Source organism: Dendrobates tinctorius, unplaced genomic scaffold, assembly GCF_039654945.1.
Source record: "Dendrobates tinctorius isolate UK_male_01 unplaced genomic scaffold, ASM3965494v1 ptg000075l, whole genome shotgun sequence".
Taxonomy (NCBI): domain Eukaryota; kingdom Metazoa; phylum Chordata; class Amphibia; order Anura; family Dendrobatidae; genus Dendrobates; species Dendrobates tinctorius.
This window is the reverse complement of record NW_027361743.1, coordinates 29,235,356-29,251,570: the sequence shown is the minus strand read 5'-3', so window position 1 is coordinate 29,251,570 and position 16,215 is coordinate 29,235,356. Positions and strand designations below refer to the sequence as shown.

General features: G+C 48.9%; 1 protein-coding gene across 3 annotated transcripts in view; it reads left to right on the top strand.

Annotated features, from left to right (window-relative positions):
* Positions 1–15,252, top strand: part of MTIF3 (mitochondrial translational initiation factor 3) — a 28,335-nt gene extending 13,083 nt beyond the window's left edge. For all 3 annotated transcript variants that reach the window (XM_073583126.1, XM_073583128.1, XM_073583127.1), the window contains 3 exons: positions 3,802–4,293; positions 7,402–7,556; positions 14,984–15,252. In XM_073583126.1, the coding sequence (XP_073439227.1) occupies positions 3,802–4,293; positions 7,402–7,556; positions 14,984–15,205 (869 nt within the window). In that variant the 3' untranslated portion in view covers positions 15,206–15,252. The remainder of the gene's footprint in view (positions 1–3,801; positions 4,294–7,401; positions 7,557–14,983) is intronic.
* The last annotated feature ends 963 nt before the right edge of the window (positions 15,253–16,215 follow it).

Sequence of the window (16,215 nt, the reverse complement as noted above, 5' to 3'; positions counted from 1 at the left end):
AAAAAGATGTTTGTTTTTTTTTCCCCCAGTGGAAACTGGAATTAGGCTGGAGTCACACACAACCTATAAAAATACGGTCCGTTTTCTATGGGCGAGAATCACAGAAATGCTCCCTGAACAGTGATCCGTGTGTAATGTGAGGATGTGATTTTCTCGCATCTGAGCATCCGTGTGACATCCGTATTGCATCCATATGATGAGACTTTCAAAATGGACATATAATGGATCCATAGCCTCAAATATGCGTGAAAACATATACGGTATACAGTCTATATATATATATATATCAGTGAGACACACATATACACTCACTGGCCACTTTATTAGGTACACCATGCTAGTAAGGGGTTGGACCCCCTTTTGCCTTCAGAACTGCCTCAATTCTTCGTGGCAGAGATTCAACAAGGTGCTGGAAGCATTCCTCAGAGATTTTGGACCATATTGACATGATGGCATCACACAGTTGGCGCAGATTTGTCGGCTGCACATCCCTGATGCGAATCTCCCGTTCCACCACATCCCAAAGATGCTCTATTGGATTGAGATCTGGTGACTGAGGAGGCCATTTGAGTACAGTAAACTCATTGTCATGTTCAAGAAACCAATCTGAGATGATTCGAGCTTTATGACATGGCGCATTATCCTGCTGAAAGTAGCCATCAGATGTTGGGTACATTGTGGTCATAAAGGGATGGACATGGTCAGCAACAATACTCAGGTAGGCTGTGGCGTTGCAACGATGCTCAATAGGTACCAAGGGGCCCAAAGAGTGCCCAGAAAAAATTCCCCACACCATGACACCACCACCACCAGCCTGAACCGTTGATACAAGGCAGGATGGATCCATGCTTTCATGTTGTTTACGCCAAATTCTGACCCTACCATCCGAATGTCGCAGCAGAAATCGAGACTCATCAGACCAGGCAACGTTTTTCCAATCTTCTACTGTCCAATTTCGATGAGCTTGTGCAAATTGTAGCCTCAGTTTCCTGTTCTTAGCTGAGAGGAGTGGTACCCGGTGTGGTCTTCTGCTGCTGTAGCCCATCTGCCTCAAAGTTCGACGCACTGTGCGTTCAGAGATGCTCTTCTGGCCACCTTGGTTGTAACGGGTGGCAATTTGAGTCACTGTTGCCTTTCTATCAGCTCGAACCAGTCTGCCCATTCTCCTCTGACCTCTGGCATCAACATGGCATTTCCGGCCACAGAACTGCCGCTCCCTGGATTTTTTTTCTTTTTCGGACCATTCTCTGTAAACCCTAGAGATGGTTGTGCGTGAAAATCCCAGTAGATCAGCAGTTTCGGAAATTCTCAGACCAGCCCTTCTGGCACCAACAATCATGCCATGTTCAAAGGCACTCAAATCACCTTTCTTCCCCATACTGATGCTCGGTTTGAACTGCAGGAGATTGTCTTGACCATGTCTACATGCCTAAATGCACTGAGTTGCCGCCATGTGATTGGCTGATTAGAAATTAAGTCTTAACACACAGTTGGACAGGTGTACCTAATAAAGTGGCCAGTGAGTGTATATCATTTATATTTCATACAGAGCTAGATAGCAGAATAGCCGATAATTCAATTGTCGGGTTCTGTAAAATCATTACCGAACCAGACAGGATAGGAGACATGGTTTACATACAGTAAACCATTGCATATCCGTTATATTTATATATGGCCCTCACTAATAATGTTAGTAGTGTATGTGTGTTAAATTTTGGAGCTGTCTGTGTTAAATTAAAGGATTAATTCACAGAAAAAGCTTGCTTGGGCTCCCACCCAACTTTCTCCGCCAGAGAGGGAAAGCCAGTGACTGAGGGCAGATATTAATAGCCTAGAGAGGGACCATGGTTATTGCCCCCCCCTCCCGCTAAAAACATCTGCCCCCAGCCACCCCAGAAAAGGCACATCTGTAGGATGCGCCAATTCTGGCACTTACCTTCTCTCTTCCCATTTCCCGGTAGCGGGTGGCATATGGGGTAATAAGGGGTTAATGTCACCTTGCTATTGTAAGGTGACATTAAGCCTGGTTAATAATGGAGAGGTGTCAATAAGACACCTCTCCATTATTAATCCAATAGTATGAAAGGGTTAAAAAAAACACACACACATTAAGAATAAAGACTTTTAATAAAATAAACACGTTTTTTCCATCTTTATTTAACTCCCAATCCATTCGTAGCCATCGTTCTCCTGTAGAAAAAAAAAAAGCCAAAATAAGAACACAACAATATCCCATACCTGTCCGCCATACAGTCAAGTCCCACGCCATAGTCCATCTGAAGGGGTTAAATAGTTTACAACCGAGAGCAGTGCTAGTGCGACCGTCCCGGCTGTAAACCACAGAGGAATGACTGAGAAGCTGCCTGCGCAGCCTCCCCGCCTAACCGGAGATGAACTGATTAGCATGGGAAAGTTTCTGAACATTTTCCCACGCTGTCAGTTCACCACCAGTCGGGCGGGGAGTCTGCGCAGCCTCAGTGACTACCGTTGACGTCACTTAGGCTGTGCTGACCTTCATTAGAGGAATGGAGAGAATGGGTATGCAGCGGACAGATATGAGGGAGGAGGGGTAGGGAGGTGCAGCACTTTAGAGCGCTTTATGGATGAGATGAGTGATACTTTATGTTGTATTCTATAGTGGACGGGTAACCAGTGCAATGACTGACACAAAGTGGAGGCATCGGTGTAGCAGCTGGACTGAAATATGAGCCTGTCTGCTCCATTCAGATGCTCTAAAAGCTAAATAATAACACAAAAATGTGTCAGAGCTAATGCTGTGGGGAGGGGATGTGTTAGCCACTGCAACCAATTAAGTTACTTTTTTATTTTAATATTTAGGTCGGCCTCTAAAAACTGAGAGCTGGAATGTGATTGGTTGCTAGGAGAGTCTGCTCCATTTTTTTGTTGCACCAGTTAATATTCGGAATCCTGTCCCACAGATCCCATTAGGTCAGCCCCTGTCTATAAGCCGAATGACAGAATATGGAAATCTTAGAGAGGGGTCGTCTGCTTGGGACCAGAGTAGAAACAATTACGAATCAGTCAGCCATCTATCTGAATGGCCTTCATGATGGCGGCTGCAAGAGCAACACCTGCGGTGCCTCATCTGTACTCAACAAAGTCTGTGGAGAATCCCGAAATAAACTACCATCAAATGGGATGGAAGACTGCCCTCCTAATAATACTTCTGCACTGCAGAGGGTAGGGGGCGCTGCTGAGCTCTGAATTTTAGGATTTCCCCAGTAGCGCCCTTATTCCACGTTACAGTCCTTTTATAACCACCCTGTTGTGTAGGAGCGCAGCAGATCTCTCGGGAAAGCATTTCTCGACTGTCTCATCTAGCAACCAGCAGAATTGTGAATGCAGCTCTTGATTATAATACAGGCGGGAGCACGTGATCAGTAGAACTTATTATGCAAAGTAAAGGCTAAGAGCAATTTCTTGTTACTTAGGAAACAGACCACCGCAGCCGTCTAGCGTTTGAGCGCTGGAGCTGGCCGGGATTACGAGGTGATAGTGCACTCTGGCTGGCTTCAAAACAGCACTTACAGACACAATAAAAGAGCTTGTAAGCGCTGCGCTGGTCGATCTCCAAGACAATGAACTGTAAACAAAATTGCTAAGATCTCAAGAATGGCTGAAAATTTTAACAAGTAGTGAATTGCAAAATTGCTCACATTTACAAAAAAAAAAGGGATTAACCCTTTAAAATAGCTAAAACCTTTCGATTTTGTGGGAACACAGAGGGCTGTCATGTGTTGACTTAAAGGATTGTTCTGTTTTTTGTTTTCTCTCTCCCAGTCAGCAGAATGTCCGGACTTCACCTGAAGAAAATGCTTTGCCAGGCGGCGAATAACAGCCGGTGTTACTTTGGACGACACTTTGGCGTGTGTCATAGATCGTATAAGACTGCGCGTTATCTACCGTGGACGACCATCGGCTGGACGAGGAAAGGACTGCTGGCCGTGGACGTAAAACCTTACAGTACGGCCGAGGAGGACGCGGCCAAAAAACCAATGGCACCAAAGAAACTCAATATCAACGCCAGGAAGGTGATTGGGCATGTCGGCCGGATAATCCCCTATAAAATGATCCAGGTGCTGGATAAAGATGGGAAGGACAGAGGGAAGATGCTGAGAAGGGACGTGATCCGCGTCATGGAGGAAGAGAACCTGAAGCTGGTATCGGTCTCGCAGAGCGCAGATCCTCCCGTGTACAAGCTGCTGACCGGGAAAGAGCTGCACGAGGAACAGGTGAAGCTCCGAGAGCAGCAGAAACAAAGCTCCAGCCCCGGTATATACCCTGTGTCACTTATCATTACTCGGCAGGGTCACCGAAGGGAGTCTTTATAACTAAAGCCTGGGGTGTGCAGTGATAGTTTGGAGAACCTGTGTTTTAAGAATTCTTGCTTTTAGGTCTGACCTGGCAAGTATCTGGGTAGTGCCGTACTGGGGCCTTCTTCCTCATGCAGCATATTGTCTTTCATAGCACACGCCAAACTGCATCCTTCAGGGATGTGACGCCTAAAAAGTGTTCATGTGGCTGCCGTCGGGTTCTTTCAGGGCTTGTTCATTCCTGGTGACATTTTCTACGCGCTCTATCGCTGTGTAATGCACTTATTGGTTTGGCCGCTTCCTGCGTTCATCACGTGACTATACATGTATACGACTTGCCGGCTAGGGTCTCCGCCGCTTCTTGCAATGTTATTTTGAGAGATGCAGGGTGAGACTAGTCGGCATGTGACTGCTGGTCTGCAAATCGTATACATGTAGTCAATGGATGACCGCAGGATGCAGCAAATCCCAAAAGTGCATTACACAGAGTCAGGCTTCGGAAAGCTGCAGAGCCGGCACAAAATGTCACCAAGGATGGACAACCCCCTAAAAGATAAGAGGTTATCCCTGTATAATGCCCCCATACAGAACATGTCTGTGTGCGGCTCTGTTTATATAATGCACCGTACAGTACACGTCTGTGTGCGGCTCCGGTTATATAATGCACCGTACAGTACACGTCTGTGTGCGGCTCTGTTTATATAATGCACCGTACAGTACACGTCTGTGTGCGGCTCCGGTTATATAATGCACCGTACAGTACACGTCTGTGTGCGGCCCCGATTATATAATGCACCATATAATACACGTCTGTGTGCGGCTCCGGTTATATAATGCACCGTACAGTACACGTCTGTGTGCGGCTCCGGTTATATAATGCACCGTACAGTACACGTCTGTGTGTGGCCCCGGTTATATAATGCACCGTACAGTACACGTCTGTGTGTGGCCCCGGTTATATAATGCACCGTACAGTACACGTCTGTGTGCGGCCCCGGTTATATAATGCACCGTACAGTACACGTCTGTGTGCGGACCCGGTTATATAATGCACCGTACAGTACACGTCTGTGTGCGGACCCGGTTATATAATGCACCGTACAGTACACGTCTGTGTGCGGACCCGGTTATATAATGCACCGTACAATACACGTCTGTGTGCCGACCCGGTTATATAATGTACCGTACAGTACACGTCTGTGTGCGGCCCCGGTTATATAATGTACCATACAGTACACGTCTGTGTGCGGCCCCGGTTATATAATGTACCGTACAGTACACGTCTGTGTGCGGCCCCAGTTATATAATGTACCGTACAGTACACGTCTGTGTGCGGCTCCGGTTATATAATGTACCGTACAGTACACGTCTGTGTGCGGCTCCGGTTATATAATGTACCGTACAGTACACGTCTGTGTGCGGCCCCGGTTATATAATGCACCGTACAGTACACGTCTGTGTGCGGACCCGGTTATATAATGCACCGTACAGTACACGTCTGTGTGCGGACCCGGTTATATAATGCACCGTACAGTACACGTCTGTGTGCGGTCCCGGTTAAATAATGCACCGTACAGTACACGTCTGTGTGCGGCCCCGGTTATATAATGCATCGTACAGTACACGTCTGTGTGCGGCCCCGGTTATATAATGCACCGTACAGTACACGTCTGTGTTCGGTCCCGGTTATATAATGCACCGTACAGTACACGTCTGTGTTCGGTCCCGGTTATATAATGCACCGTACAGTACACGTCTGTGTGCGGTCCCGGTTATATAATGCACCGTACAGTACACGTCTGTGTGCGGTCCCGGTTATATAATGCACCGTACAGTACACGTCTGTGTGCGGTCCCGGTTATATAATGCACCGTACAGTACACGTCTGTGTGCGGCCCCGGTTATATAATGCACCGTACAGTACACGTCTGTGTGCGGCCCCGGTTATATAATGCACCGTACAGTACACGTCTGTGTGCGGCTCCGTTTATATAATGCACCGTACAGTACACGTCTGTGTACGGTCCCGGTTATATAATGTACCGTACAGTACACGTCTGTGTGCGGCCCCGGTTATATAATGTACCGTACAGTACACGTCTGTGTGCGGCTCCGGTGATATAATGCACCGTACAGTACACGTCTGTGTGCGCACCCGGTTATATAATGCACCGTACAGTATACGTCTGTGTGCGGCCCCGGTTATATAATGCACCGTACAGTACACATCTGTGTGTGGCTCCGGTTATATAATGCACCGTACAGTACACGTCTGTGTGCGGACCCGGTTATATAATGCACCGTACAGTACACGTCTGTGTGCGGTCCCGGTTAAATAATGCACCGTACAGTACACGTCTGTGTGCGGCCCCGGTTATGTAATGTATCGTACAGTACACGTCTGTGTGCGGCCCCGGTTATATAATGCACCGTACAGTACACGTCTGTGTTCGGTCCCGGTTATATAATGCACCGTACAGTACACGTCTGTGTTCGGTCCCGGTTATATAATGCACCGTACAGTACACGTCTGTGTGCGGTCCCGGTTATATAATGCACCGTACAGTACACGTCTGTGTGCGGTCCCGGTTATATAATGCACCGTACAGTACACGTCTGTGTGCGGCCCCGGTTATATAATGCACCGTACAGTACACGTCTGTGTGCGGCTCCGTTTATATAATGCACCGTACAGTACACGTCTGTGTGCGGTCCCGGTTATATAATGTACCGTACAGTACACGTCTGTGTGCGGCCCCGGTTATATAATGTACCGTACAGTACACGTCTGTGTGCGGCTCCGGTTATATAATGCACCGTACAGTACACGTCTGTGTGCGCACCCGGTTATATAATGCACCGTACAGTATACGTCTGTGTGCGGCCTCGGTTATATAATGTACCATACAGTACACGTCTGTGTGCGGCTCCGTTTATATAATGCACCGTACAGTACACGTCTGTGTGCGGACCCGGTTATATAATGCACCGTACAATACACGTCTGTGTGCGGACCCGGTTATATAATGTACCGTACGTTATATATTATATATACCTCATTCCGCAGGTCCTGTCCAGATCAAGGAGATGTCCTTTCTCGCCAGCATTTCCCAACATGATTTAGATGTGAAAAGGAAACAGATTATCCATTGGATTGAGAAAAAGCATCATGTACGGATTACTGTCCTGAACAGTCGCATTGCAAGCGGGCCAGACAAGCTGGTAAGTGGGGCCGCGGTCACTAAAGGGACTGTTAGCGGGCCAGAGGGCGCAGTTTTTGCTTTTCTTTTGTTCCCGCTGCGTTCCTGAGTTTTCTGCTGTTTTTTTAATCCTCCGTACGGTTCCAGAGTGCGGCCTTTTTTACTTTGTATTAATCTTTATGGTCTTTACAAGAAAGTTTTGTTCAGAGGGAAACAGTGCAGAATAGAGACCATGTAACGTAAATGCCATAACAATGAGAACATTATAAAAAGACCCCTATCTCTGGGACCGTATGGAAAATTTATACAGGGAAAACAAACCAAAAAATGCAATGCCCATTGGAACAGCAGGAATAAAATAAGATCATAAACCGTCCACTTTTGAGCTGGTCACAGGTCCACTTTTAAGGGCGTCTTCACCTCTGGAGACCTTTTGTTCTCTTACATACAAGTCATTGAGTGACTTTCTGCTCTGGCTGATAGATGGGTGTCCCCAGCCGGGAAATCGTCTCCATGATGTCCATGCCCCAACCTAACTAGAACTTGGAAGCCCCATCGTATGTGTTACATAGAAAGTAGAACAGATCCTAATATTTCATTTTCAGTAATCTTCTGCGTACTTAATTGGTAAAACTGGTCTTCCCATCTTGAGTATTTATGGCATTTCTACAGGATGTGACTTCCATTTGTCTCCAATAACGGCGGCTTGGATCCACCATGACCGGCCCAAAGATCGCTGTACACCGCTGCTAAAGTCCAAATGAATGGGGTCACATTGTAACCTACAAGGTAGGGCGACAAGTTGCAAGAAATGCAAATGATTCCAACTTTTTTGCAACTTGGTTGCAGCGGTTACAGTACAGTTGTTGGGACTGTTATGCAGGGGGATCATCACGACCATAGAGGTGCGATTAGATGATTCGAGACGGGACTAGTTGGAGGGACGTTACGCCGTGCTGGACTAGTCCTGCCTCATTAGTATATGTGGCTGTGAAGCGTTAGTAAGGCATAACAAACGCCTTCTTGGAATCATTGATATGGTTGAAATCGCCCTCCTTCTTCCATCCAACATTGGGGTCCTAGTAGGGTATTTCATGGTCCGTATACGGATTGCAATGCTTGGACTGATCGCGGGTCTCGTAACCCAAACTGACCGCGTCTGATGCTGTAAGGGCGAGTGTGTCACGACAGAGCGGGATTTACACTCGTGTGAGCACGGCTTATGGTTACCTTCCATGGTAGCATTTTTAAGACAAAATCAATGGGTGGTCCAAAACCCAAGAGGTGCAGATATTTCCATCATGGCTTTGGCTTACAAATGCTGATGCACACTACTCACCAAAGAGCTAGTGTGTGAAAATGACCTTGGACTAATATGTATGGCCACCTTCAAACAGCCTTATTATCGGATCGCACCCGGATCAATGTGTCATGTCGGACGCTGTTCACACCACAGCATCCGGCAGGCAGAGGTAGTTCCACCTCCAGCCACTATAGCCTCAGTGGCGCCGGCCTGATCTTCAGGCTCTCGGGGGTTAATCCTGCTGGAGACCAGGTTGGATGGTTAGTCACGCCCACGGTCTTTAAATAGTCATGCTGGCCTATGGGCGTCGCCGATTATAGCTTGTGTTTCATACCAAGTGGTTCCGGTCTGGAGTGGAGGTGTTCAAGAGAGAGATTCATATCTGGTGTCGTATGATCCGTCGTTATCCTTTCTCCTTCCCATATTTGTGTTTAGTTGTGCCCTGTTCACATTACTGTTTATTCCTGTGTGTGTGCGGCGCAGTGCAGTTTAAGTTCTCCCTGTCTGTCATTATTTGTGTGGGAGCTTTGGTGGTGACTTCTCACTGGGTGGAGGGTGGAGGGTTAAGTGCAGGGCTGAGCAGGAGATAAGGAAAGGTCGGAGGCTCAGGCATTTGCACCTTCAGCAAAAACCCTGGGTTGAGGGTCAGACAGGGTTTCCCCTAGTAAAGGGACACCACAGGGGCCCCGGGTATTTCAGCCTTAGTTGAACTAAGCCCCCGTGACATTATAATCGGCCCACATTTTTTCAGGAGTCCATGGATCCATTGGATTCCATAACCCGCCAGTTGGCGGCGCTGTCCATACAGGTCTCCGAGTTGAATGGGGCAGTTCAGCAGCAGGGCCTGGTAGTAGCAAAGGTGCAAACGGCATCTGCAGGTATCGGTGCAGAGCCGAAGTTTCCGCTGCCAGAACGATTTTCAGGCGATCGCAGCAAATTTGTCGTATTTCGGGAGGCCTGCAAATTATACTTCCGCATGCGGCCAATATCCTCAGGTAATGAGGCCCAGCGAGTAGGGCTGGTGTTGTCATTACTGAGTGGTGACCCCCAAGCATGGGCATTTTCCCTACCACCTGACTCTGCTACATTTCATTCGGTCGATAATGTTTTTTCTGCCCTCGGGCTCATTTACGATGACCCTGACCGACTGGCTCTAGCGGAATCTAAAATCCGCGCCCTCCGCCAGGGGGAGCGCTTGGCAGAGGACTATTGTTCGGAATTTCGCCGCTGGGCTGTAGACACACAGTGGAATGACCCAGCACTGCGGAGCCAGTTTATTCATGGGGTATCAGGGAGGGTGAAACAAGCCCTCCTGATGTATGAGACTCCGGCATCATTGGAGTCTGCCATGAGTTTGGTGATACGTATTGATCGCCGTTTTCGTCAGGGGGCACAGGAGACGCTACCTCTGGGGGAAAACAGAGGTGCAGGTGTGGTTGAAGTAGATGAGTCCCCTGAACCTATGCAGATTGCTGGCGTGGCACAGGTTCAGCCTCGCGCTCCGGGAGTCCGGAAGTCCGGAGCATGTTTCTACTGTGGTAAAGGTGGTCATTATGTTAACGTTTGCCCGGTACTACCTAAGAGGGTCACACCGGCGGAAAACTGTTAAGCTCAGAGGGTATGGAGGAGACCCAACTGAGCGTATGCATATCCTCCATGATGGTATCTCAATGTATGCTCCCTGCCAAGGTTATTGTCGCCGGCAGAGAGCTACCTATATCAGTGTTTGTGGATAGCGGTTCCGCCACCAATCTCATAGATGAGGAGTTTGCACACACCGCCGGGTTTAAGATTGAAAAACTTCCTCACCCCATACAGGTGGTGACCATTAATGCTGTTCCCCTCCCTCAAGGGGAGATTACTGAGTTTGTGGCAGAGGTGAAACTCCACATTGGGGTCCTACATTCTGAGTCGGTTACATGTAGGTCCTCCGTAATCTCCCAGCTCAAATGGTCCTGGGTTTTCCATGGCTGTCCAGGCACAACCCGGTAATTGATTGGAAAACTCAGGACATAGTACAATGGAGTGGTTTCTGCCAAGACAATTGCTTGGCCACATGTGTGTCCGCCGTGACGCCCAGCCTGCCGGAGGCTTTGCAGGATTTCGTGGATGTTTTCTCTGAGAAGGGTTGCTCAGAACTGCCTCCACATAGAGCCTATGACTGTGCTATTAGGTTAAAACCCGGGGCCAAATTACCTAAGGCCAGGATGTTTAATATTTCTGGTCCTGAGAGACAAGCTCTGAAAGACTACATCGCGGAGAGTCTGAGCAAAGGTCACATCCGGCCTTCGTCCTCGCCTGTAGCCGCGGGGTTTTTCTTCATTAAGAAGAAAGATGGGGGGTTACGCCCGTGTCTGGATTTCCGAGAGTTAAACCAGATTACTATCCGTGATCCCTACCCAATGCCGTTGATCCCGGATTTGTTCAACCAGGTAGCGGGGGCAAAATGGTTTTCCAAGCTGGACCTCAGGGGGACGTATAACCTCATAAGGGTCCGTCAGGGGGATGAGTGGAAGACGGCGTTTAACACTCCTGAGGGTCATTTTGAGAGTCTGGTTATGCCGTTTGGGTTGACCACCGCGCCTGCCGTTTTCCAACATTTTATTAATGATGTCTTTGCTCATGTCCTGGGGAGATTTGTGATTGTATACCTGGATGATATCCTCATTTATTCTAGCGATCGGGACACTCATTTGCAGCATGTTAGGCAGGTGTTACAGTTGCTCCGGGAGAACCAGCTCTATGCTAAGCTGGAAAAATGTTTATTTTTTGTCCAGGAGTTGCTCTTTTTGGGATATATTGTGTCCGCAGCTGGCTTTAAAATGGACACCGCTAAGGTGCAAGCGGTGTTGCAATCGGAGAGGCCGGAGAGTCTGAAAGCACTCCAGCGGTTCCTTGGGTTTGCGAATTATTATAGGAAATTTATAAAACACTTTTCGACTGTCGCCAAACCGCTCACGGACATGACAAAAAAGGGTGCCGATCTGGCGAACTGGCCTGAGGTGGCTATACGTGCATTTGAGCGTCTGAAGAATAGTTTTGCTTCAGCCCCCATTCTGGTGCAACCAGACGTGTCTAAACCTTTTGTGGTAGAGGTTGATGCGTCGGAGGTGGGAGTGGGGGCAGTACTGTCTCAAGGCTCGTCCTTGAGCGAGATGCATCCATGCGCCTACTTCTCCAAGAAGTTGTCGCCGGCCGAACGGAATTATGATATCGGCAACAGGGAGTTGTTGGCCATCAAACTGGCTTTTGAGGAATGGCGACACTTCTTGGAGGGGGCGGCTCACCAGGTCACAGTTATCACCGACCATAAGAATCTGCTCTACCTGGAGTCGGCCAAGCGTCTGTCTCCTAGGCAGGCTCGCTGGGCATTGTTTTTTACTCGTTTCAATTTTCTTGTGACGTACCGTCCCGGGGCTAAAAACACCAAGGCGGATGCTTTGTCTAGGTGTTTTCCGGGGGGAGAACCTCGGGAAGAGCCGGTACCCATCCTCCAGAAAGGGGTAGTGGTCTCGGCTCTCACGACTGAGGTAGAGGCGGAGACTGCCGAGGCCCAAGAGGAGGTACCACCAGGACTTCCCGCCAACAAATCATTTGTACCCCTGCATCTTCGGCCTAAGGTGTTGAAGGAACACCACGATTCGGTACTGGCTGGTCACCCAGGGGTGAAGGGCACCTTAGAGCTGGTATCGCGTCGTTTCTGGTGGCCCAAAATCCGGCAGGACGTGGTCTCGTACGTGGCAGCTTGCATCACGTGCGCTAGGGCTAAGTCACCCCGAACCCGTCCTGCTGGCACGCTACAGCCTCTGGGGGTACCCAATAGGCCATGGACCGAAATCTCCATGGATTTTATCACTGACTTGCCAGCCTCGGCAGGGAGCACGGTCATCCTGGTGGTGGTTGACCGTTTTTCAAAGATGGCGCATTTTGTGGCGTTGTCCTCTTTGCCCAATGCTAAGACGTTGGCTCAGGTATTTGTGAAGGAGGTGGTCAGACTCCACGGAGTACCGTCTGACATAGTATCTGATAGGGGTACGCAATTTGTGGCGAGGTTTTGGAAAGCTTTTTGCTCAAGGTTGGGGATCAAGTTGTCACATTCATCGGCGTTTCATCCACAGTCTAATGGACAAACTGAGCGCATGAACCAAAATCTAGAACAGTATTTACGATGCTTTGTGTCCGACAACCAGGAGGAGTGGTCTACTTTCCTTCCTCTGGCCGAATTCGCATTAAATAATCACCGCCAAGAGTCATCAGGAGAGTCTCCATTCTTTTGTGTGTACGGTCAACATCCTCAGTTTTGTACCTTACGTCAGGGTGACTCCGGGGGTGTCCCGGAGGAGGATCAGCTAGGAGCCCAATTGTCATCAGTCTGGAGGCGGGTGAAACAGCGTTTGTTGAGCATGAGGGCCAGGTACAAACGGGTGGCTGACAGTAGACGCGTGCCAGGTCCGGACCTGTGTGTGGGTGAATGGGTGTGGTTAGCTACGAAGAACATAAAACTCAAAATCCCTTCTTTAAAACTGGGTCCAAGGTTTATTGGGCCTTTTAGGATTTCTGCCATCATTAACCCAGTGGCTTATCGGTTGGAACTTCCCGCAGTGTACAAGATACACAACGTGTTTCACAGGGCTTTATTGAAAAAGGTGGTAGGCTCTGTGGACACAACGCCGATGCCACCTCCAGTCATGGTGGATGGCGAGTTAGAGTTTGAGGTCGCCAAGGTAGTGGACTCTCGAGTAGTACGCCGTACTCTTCAGTATTTGGTGCACTGGCGGGGGTATGGTCCAGAGGAGAGGTCTTGGGTTCCAGCCTCAGACATACATGCGGATCAGCTGGTCAGTTCTTTTCACCGTCGTCATCCGGACAAGCCGGGTCCTGTGAGTCTTGGGGGCCCTGGGGTCCCTCGTAGAAGACGGGGTACTGTCATGTCGGACGCTGTTCACACCACAGCATCCGGCAGGCAGAGGTAGTTCCACCTCCAGCCACTATAGCCTCAGTGGCGCCGGCCTGATCTTCAGGCTCTCGGGGGTTAATCCTGCTGGAGACCAGGTTGGATGGTTAGTCACGCCCACGGTCTTTAAATAGTCATGCTGGCCTATGGGCGTCGCCGATTATAGCTTGTGTTTCATACCAAGTGGTTCCGGTCTGGAGTGGAGGTGTTCAAGAGAGAGAGATTCATATCTGGTGTCGTATGATCCGTCGTTATCCTTTCTCCTTCCCATATTTGTGTTTAGTTGTGCCCTGTTCACATTACTGTTTATTCCTGTGTGTGTGCGGCGCAGTGCAGTTTAAGTTCTCCCTGTCTGTCATTATTTGTGTGGGAGCTTTGGTGGTGACTTCTCACTGGGTGGAGGGTGGAGGGTTAAGTGCAGGGCTGAGCAGGAGATAAGGAAAGGTCGGAGGCTCAGGCATTTGCACCTTCAGCAAAAACCCTGGGTTGAGGGTCAGACAGGGTTTCCCCTAGTAAAGGGACACCACAGGGGCCCCGGGTATTCCAGCCTTAGTTGAACTAAGCCCCCGTGACACAATGTTAATGTATGGGGCCCTGCACATGTCCAATTTCTTATTTTCTTGGGCACAGTGTGTACTGAGGGAGACAAAAAATGGCTGCATGTCCTAGTTTGATCTGATATTCACAAAGCAGTGAGTCGGTGGAAACCATTGGACTGCATTCTGATGACTTCTGAGTGCAGTCCGATTTCCACAGACTCATACAATGTAGAAGATGGAGAATTTTTTTTTCTCCAGTCTTTTCATCCTAAAGAATCAGATCGCCGTATGATCAGAGTCTGATTAGCATAATGGACCCGATTCCCTTCGATGAGAATATATGGCCGTCTGCACCTGCCATTAGTCTAATGTGCACAGACACAGCTTGATTTGTCTTTTCTTCTGCAGCAGAAACTAGGATCAGGTTAATATGCCTCGCTGCTCATTCTCCTGGGTATTATACAGGAAAGGTCAGGTGTCTCACAGAGGAGCATAGTGCTGATCCTACAACATCTGGCTGACTGCTTTCTGTGTGTGTGGATGGCTTACAGGAACACTCCCGGCATGAAGCAGGGGAATAAGATTTTCCATGCGCGATCCTTTTAGAAAGAGTAGATGTGTAATAAACTTCTCCTTTTCTGATTCCCTCTCAGGACGTTTTGCAGCAAATGATAGAAAGCATGGCGGCTTGTTCTACATGTATGGTGCAACCAAAGGAAAGGAAAGATGGCAGAGCCATGATTTGTGTCCTGCGGCCACTGTCTGGCAAGGAAATGCAGAAACGCAAAATGGAACAACCAGGACTGGAAAAGCAAGGAGACAGCGCTGCTATTGAGACGCCCGAAACAAAGGACAGCCATAGACCAAGCCCATGAAGGGCACCCGATTCTGGGCTCAGCCTATTAAAGAGCGATTTAATGTTCGTTATTATCTTGTTTCATTGTAAAATCTCATACTCTTCTTAATTCACCATTAGGTGACACTTGTTGGGTCCTTGTCCATGAAATCCCGCCAGTGTTATTTAGGCCGGTTTCACATTTGCATTAAAGGCCGCAGCGTCGGCCTGCGCACGGCCGCCGCTAAGCCCCGCACCTCCGCCGGTAGCTCCGCCTCCGGACGCATGACGCTGCATGCATCATGCGTCCACTATCTTTATCACTGAGGACGCAGGCCGTGCGCATTATGCGTTTTGGCGACGCCTGCGTCCTTTTGACGGTGCGCCGACCAGCACCAAACACAACCTGTTGCAATTTGGTTGCGCTCGGCGCACCGTCAAATGGACGCAGGCGCCGCCAAATGCATACTGCGCACGGCCTGCGTCCTCACTCAATGATAAAGATAGGGGATGCATGACGCATGCAGCGTCATGCGCCCGGAGGCGGAGCTACCGGCGGAGGCACAGCAGGGGGCGGGGCTTAGCGGCGGCCTTTAACGCAAACGTGAAACCGGCCTTAGTAATAGTTTCTAGTGGTCTCTGACCCCCCCCCCCCTAGACACATTACGTCGGGGAAGCGAAGGGTCGGGTAGTTGAAATTTCTATTCTCCATCCTGTTGTTTTCAGCGGAGATTAGCAGCAGATAGAAGAGTATGGCAGCATCTTCTCTCTCTCCCCATTGAAAGCCCGAGATCTCGGCCTGGACAGATGGCTTAACAAATGTTGGGCTTACAACTATCTCCTGTGAATGGCCAGCTTAAGTTTTTTGTCTGACGTCTCTCTTCCTTCAGTTTCTCTCTAATATATGTGTTGTCCATGGCATGCAAATTGTCTCTTCAGAGAGGAAGAGGACTTGAACTTTAGTGCCACCTATTCGAAGTAGCAAACCTAATAGTCAGTATCGACCCTTTAATGAGCCTTGCCACAGGATTTAGGATTAAAGCCAAACCA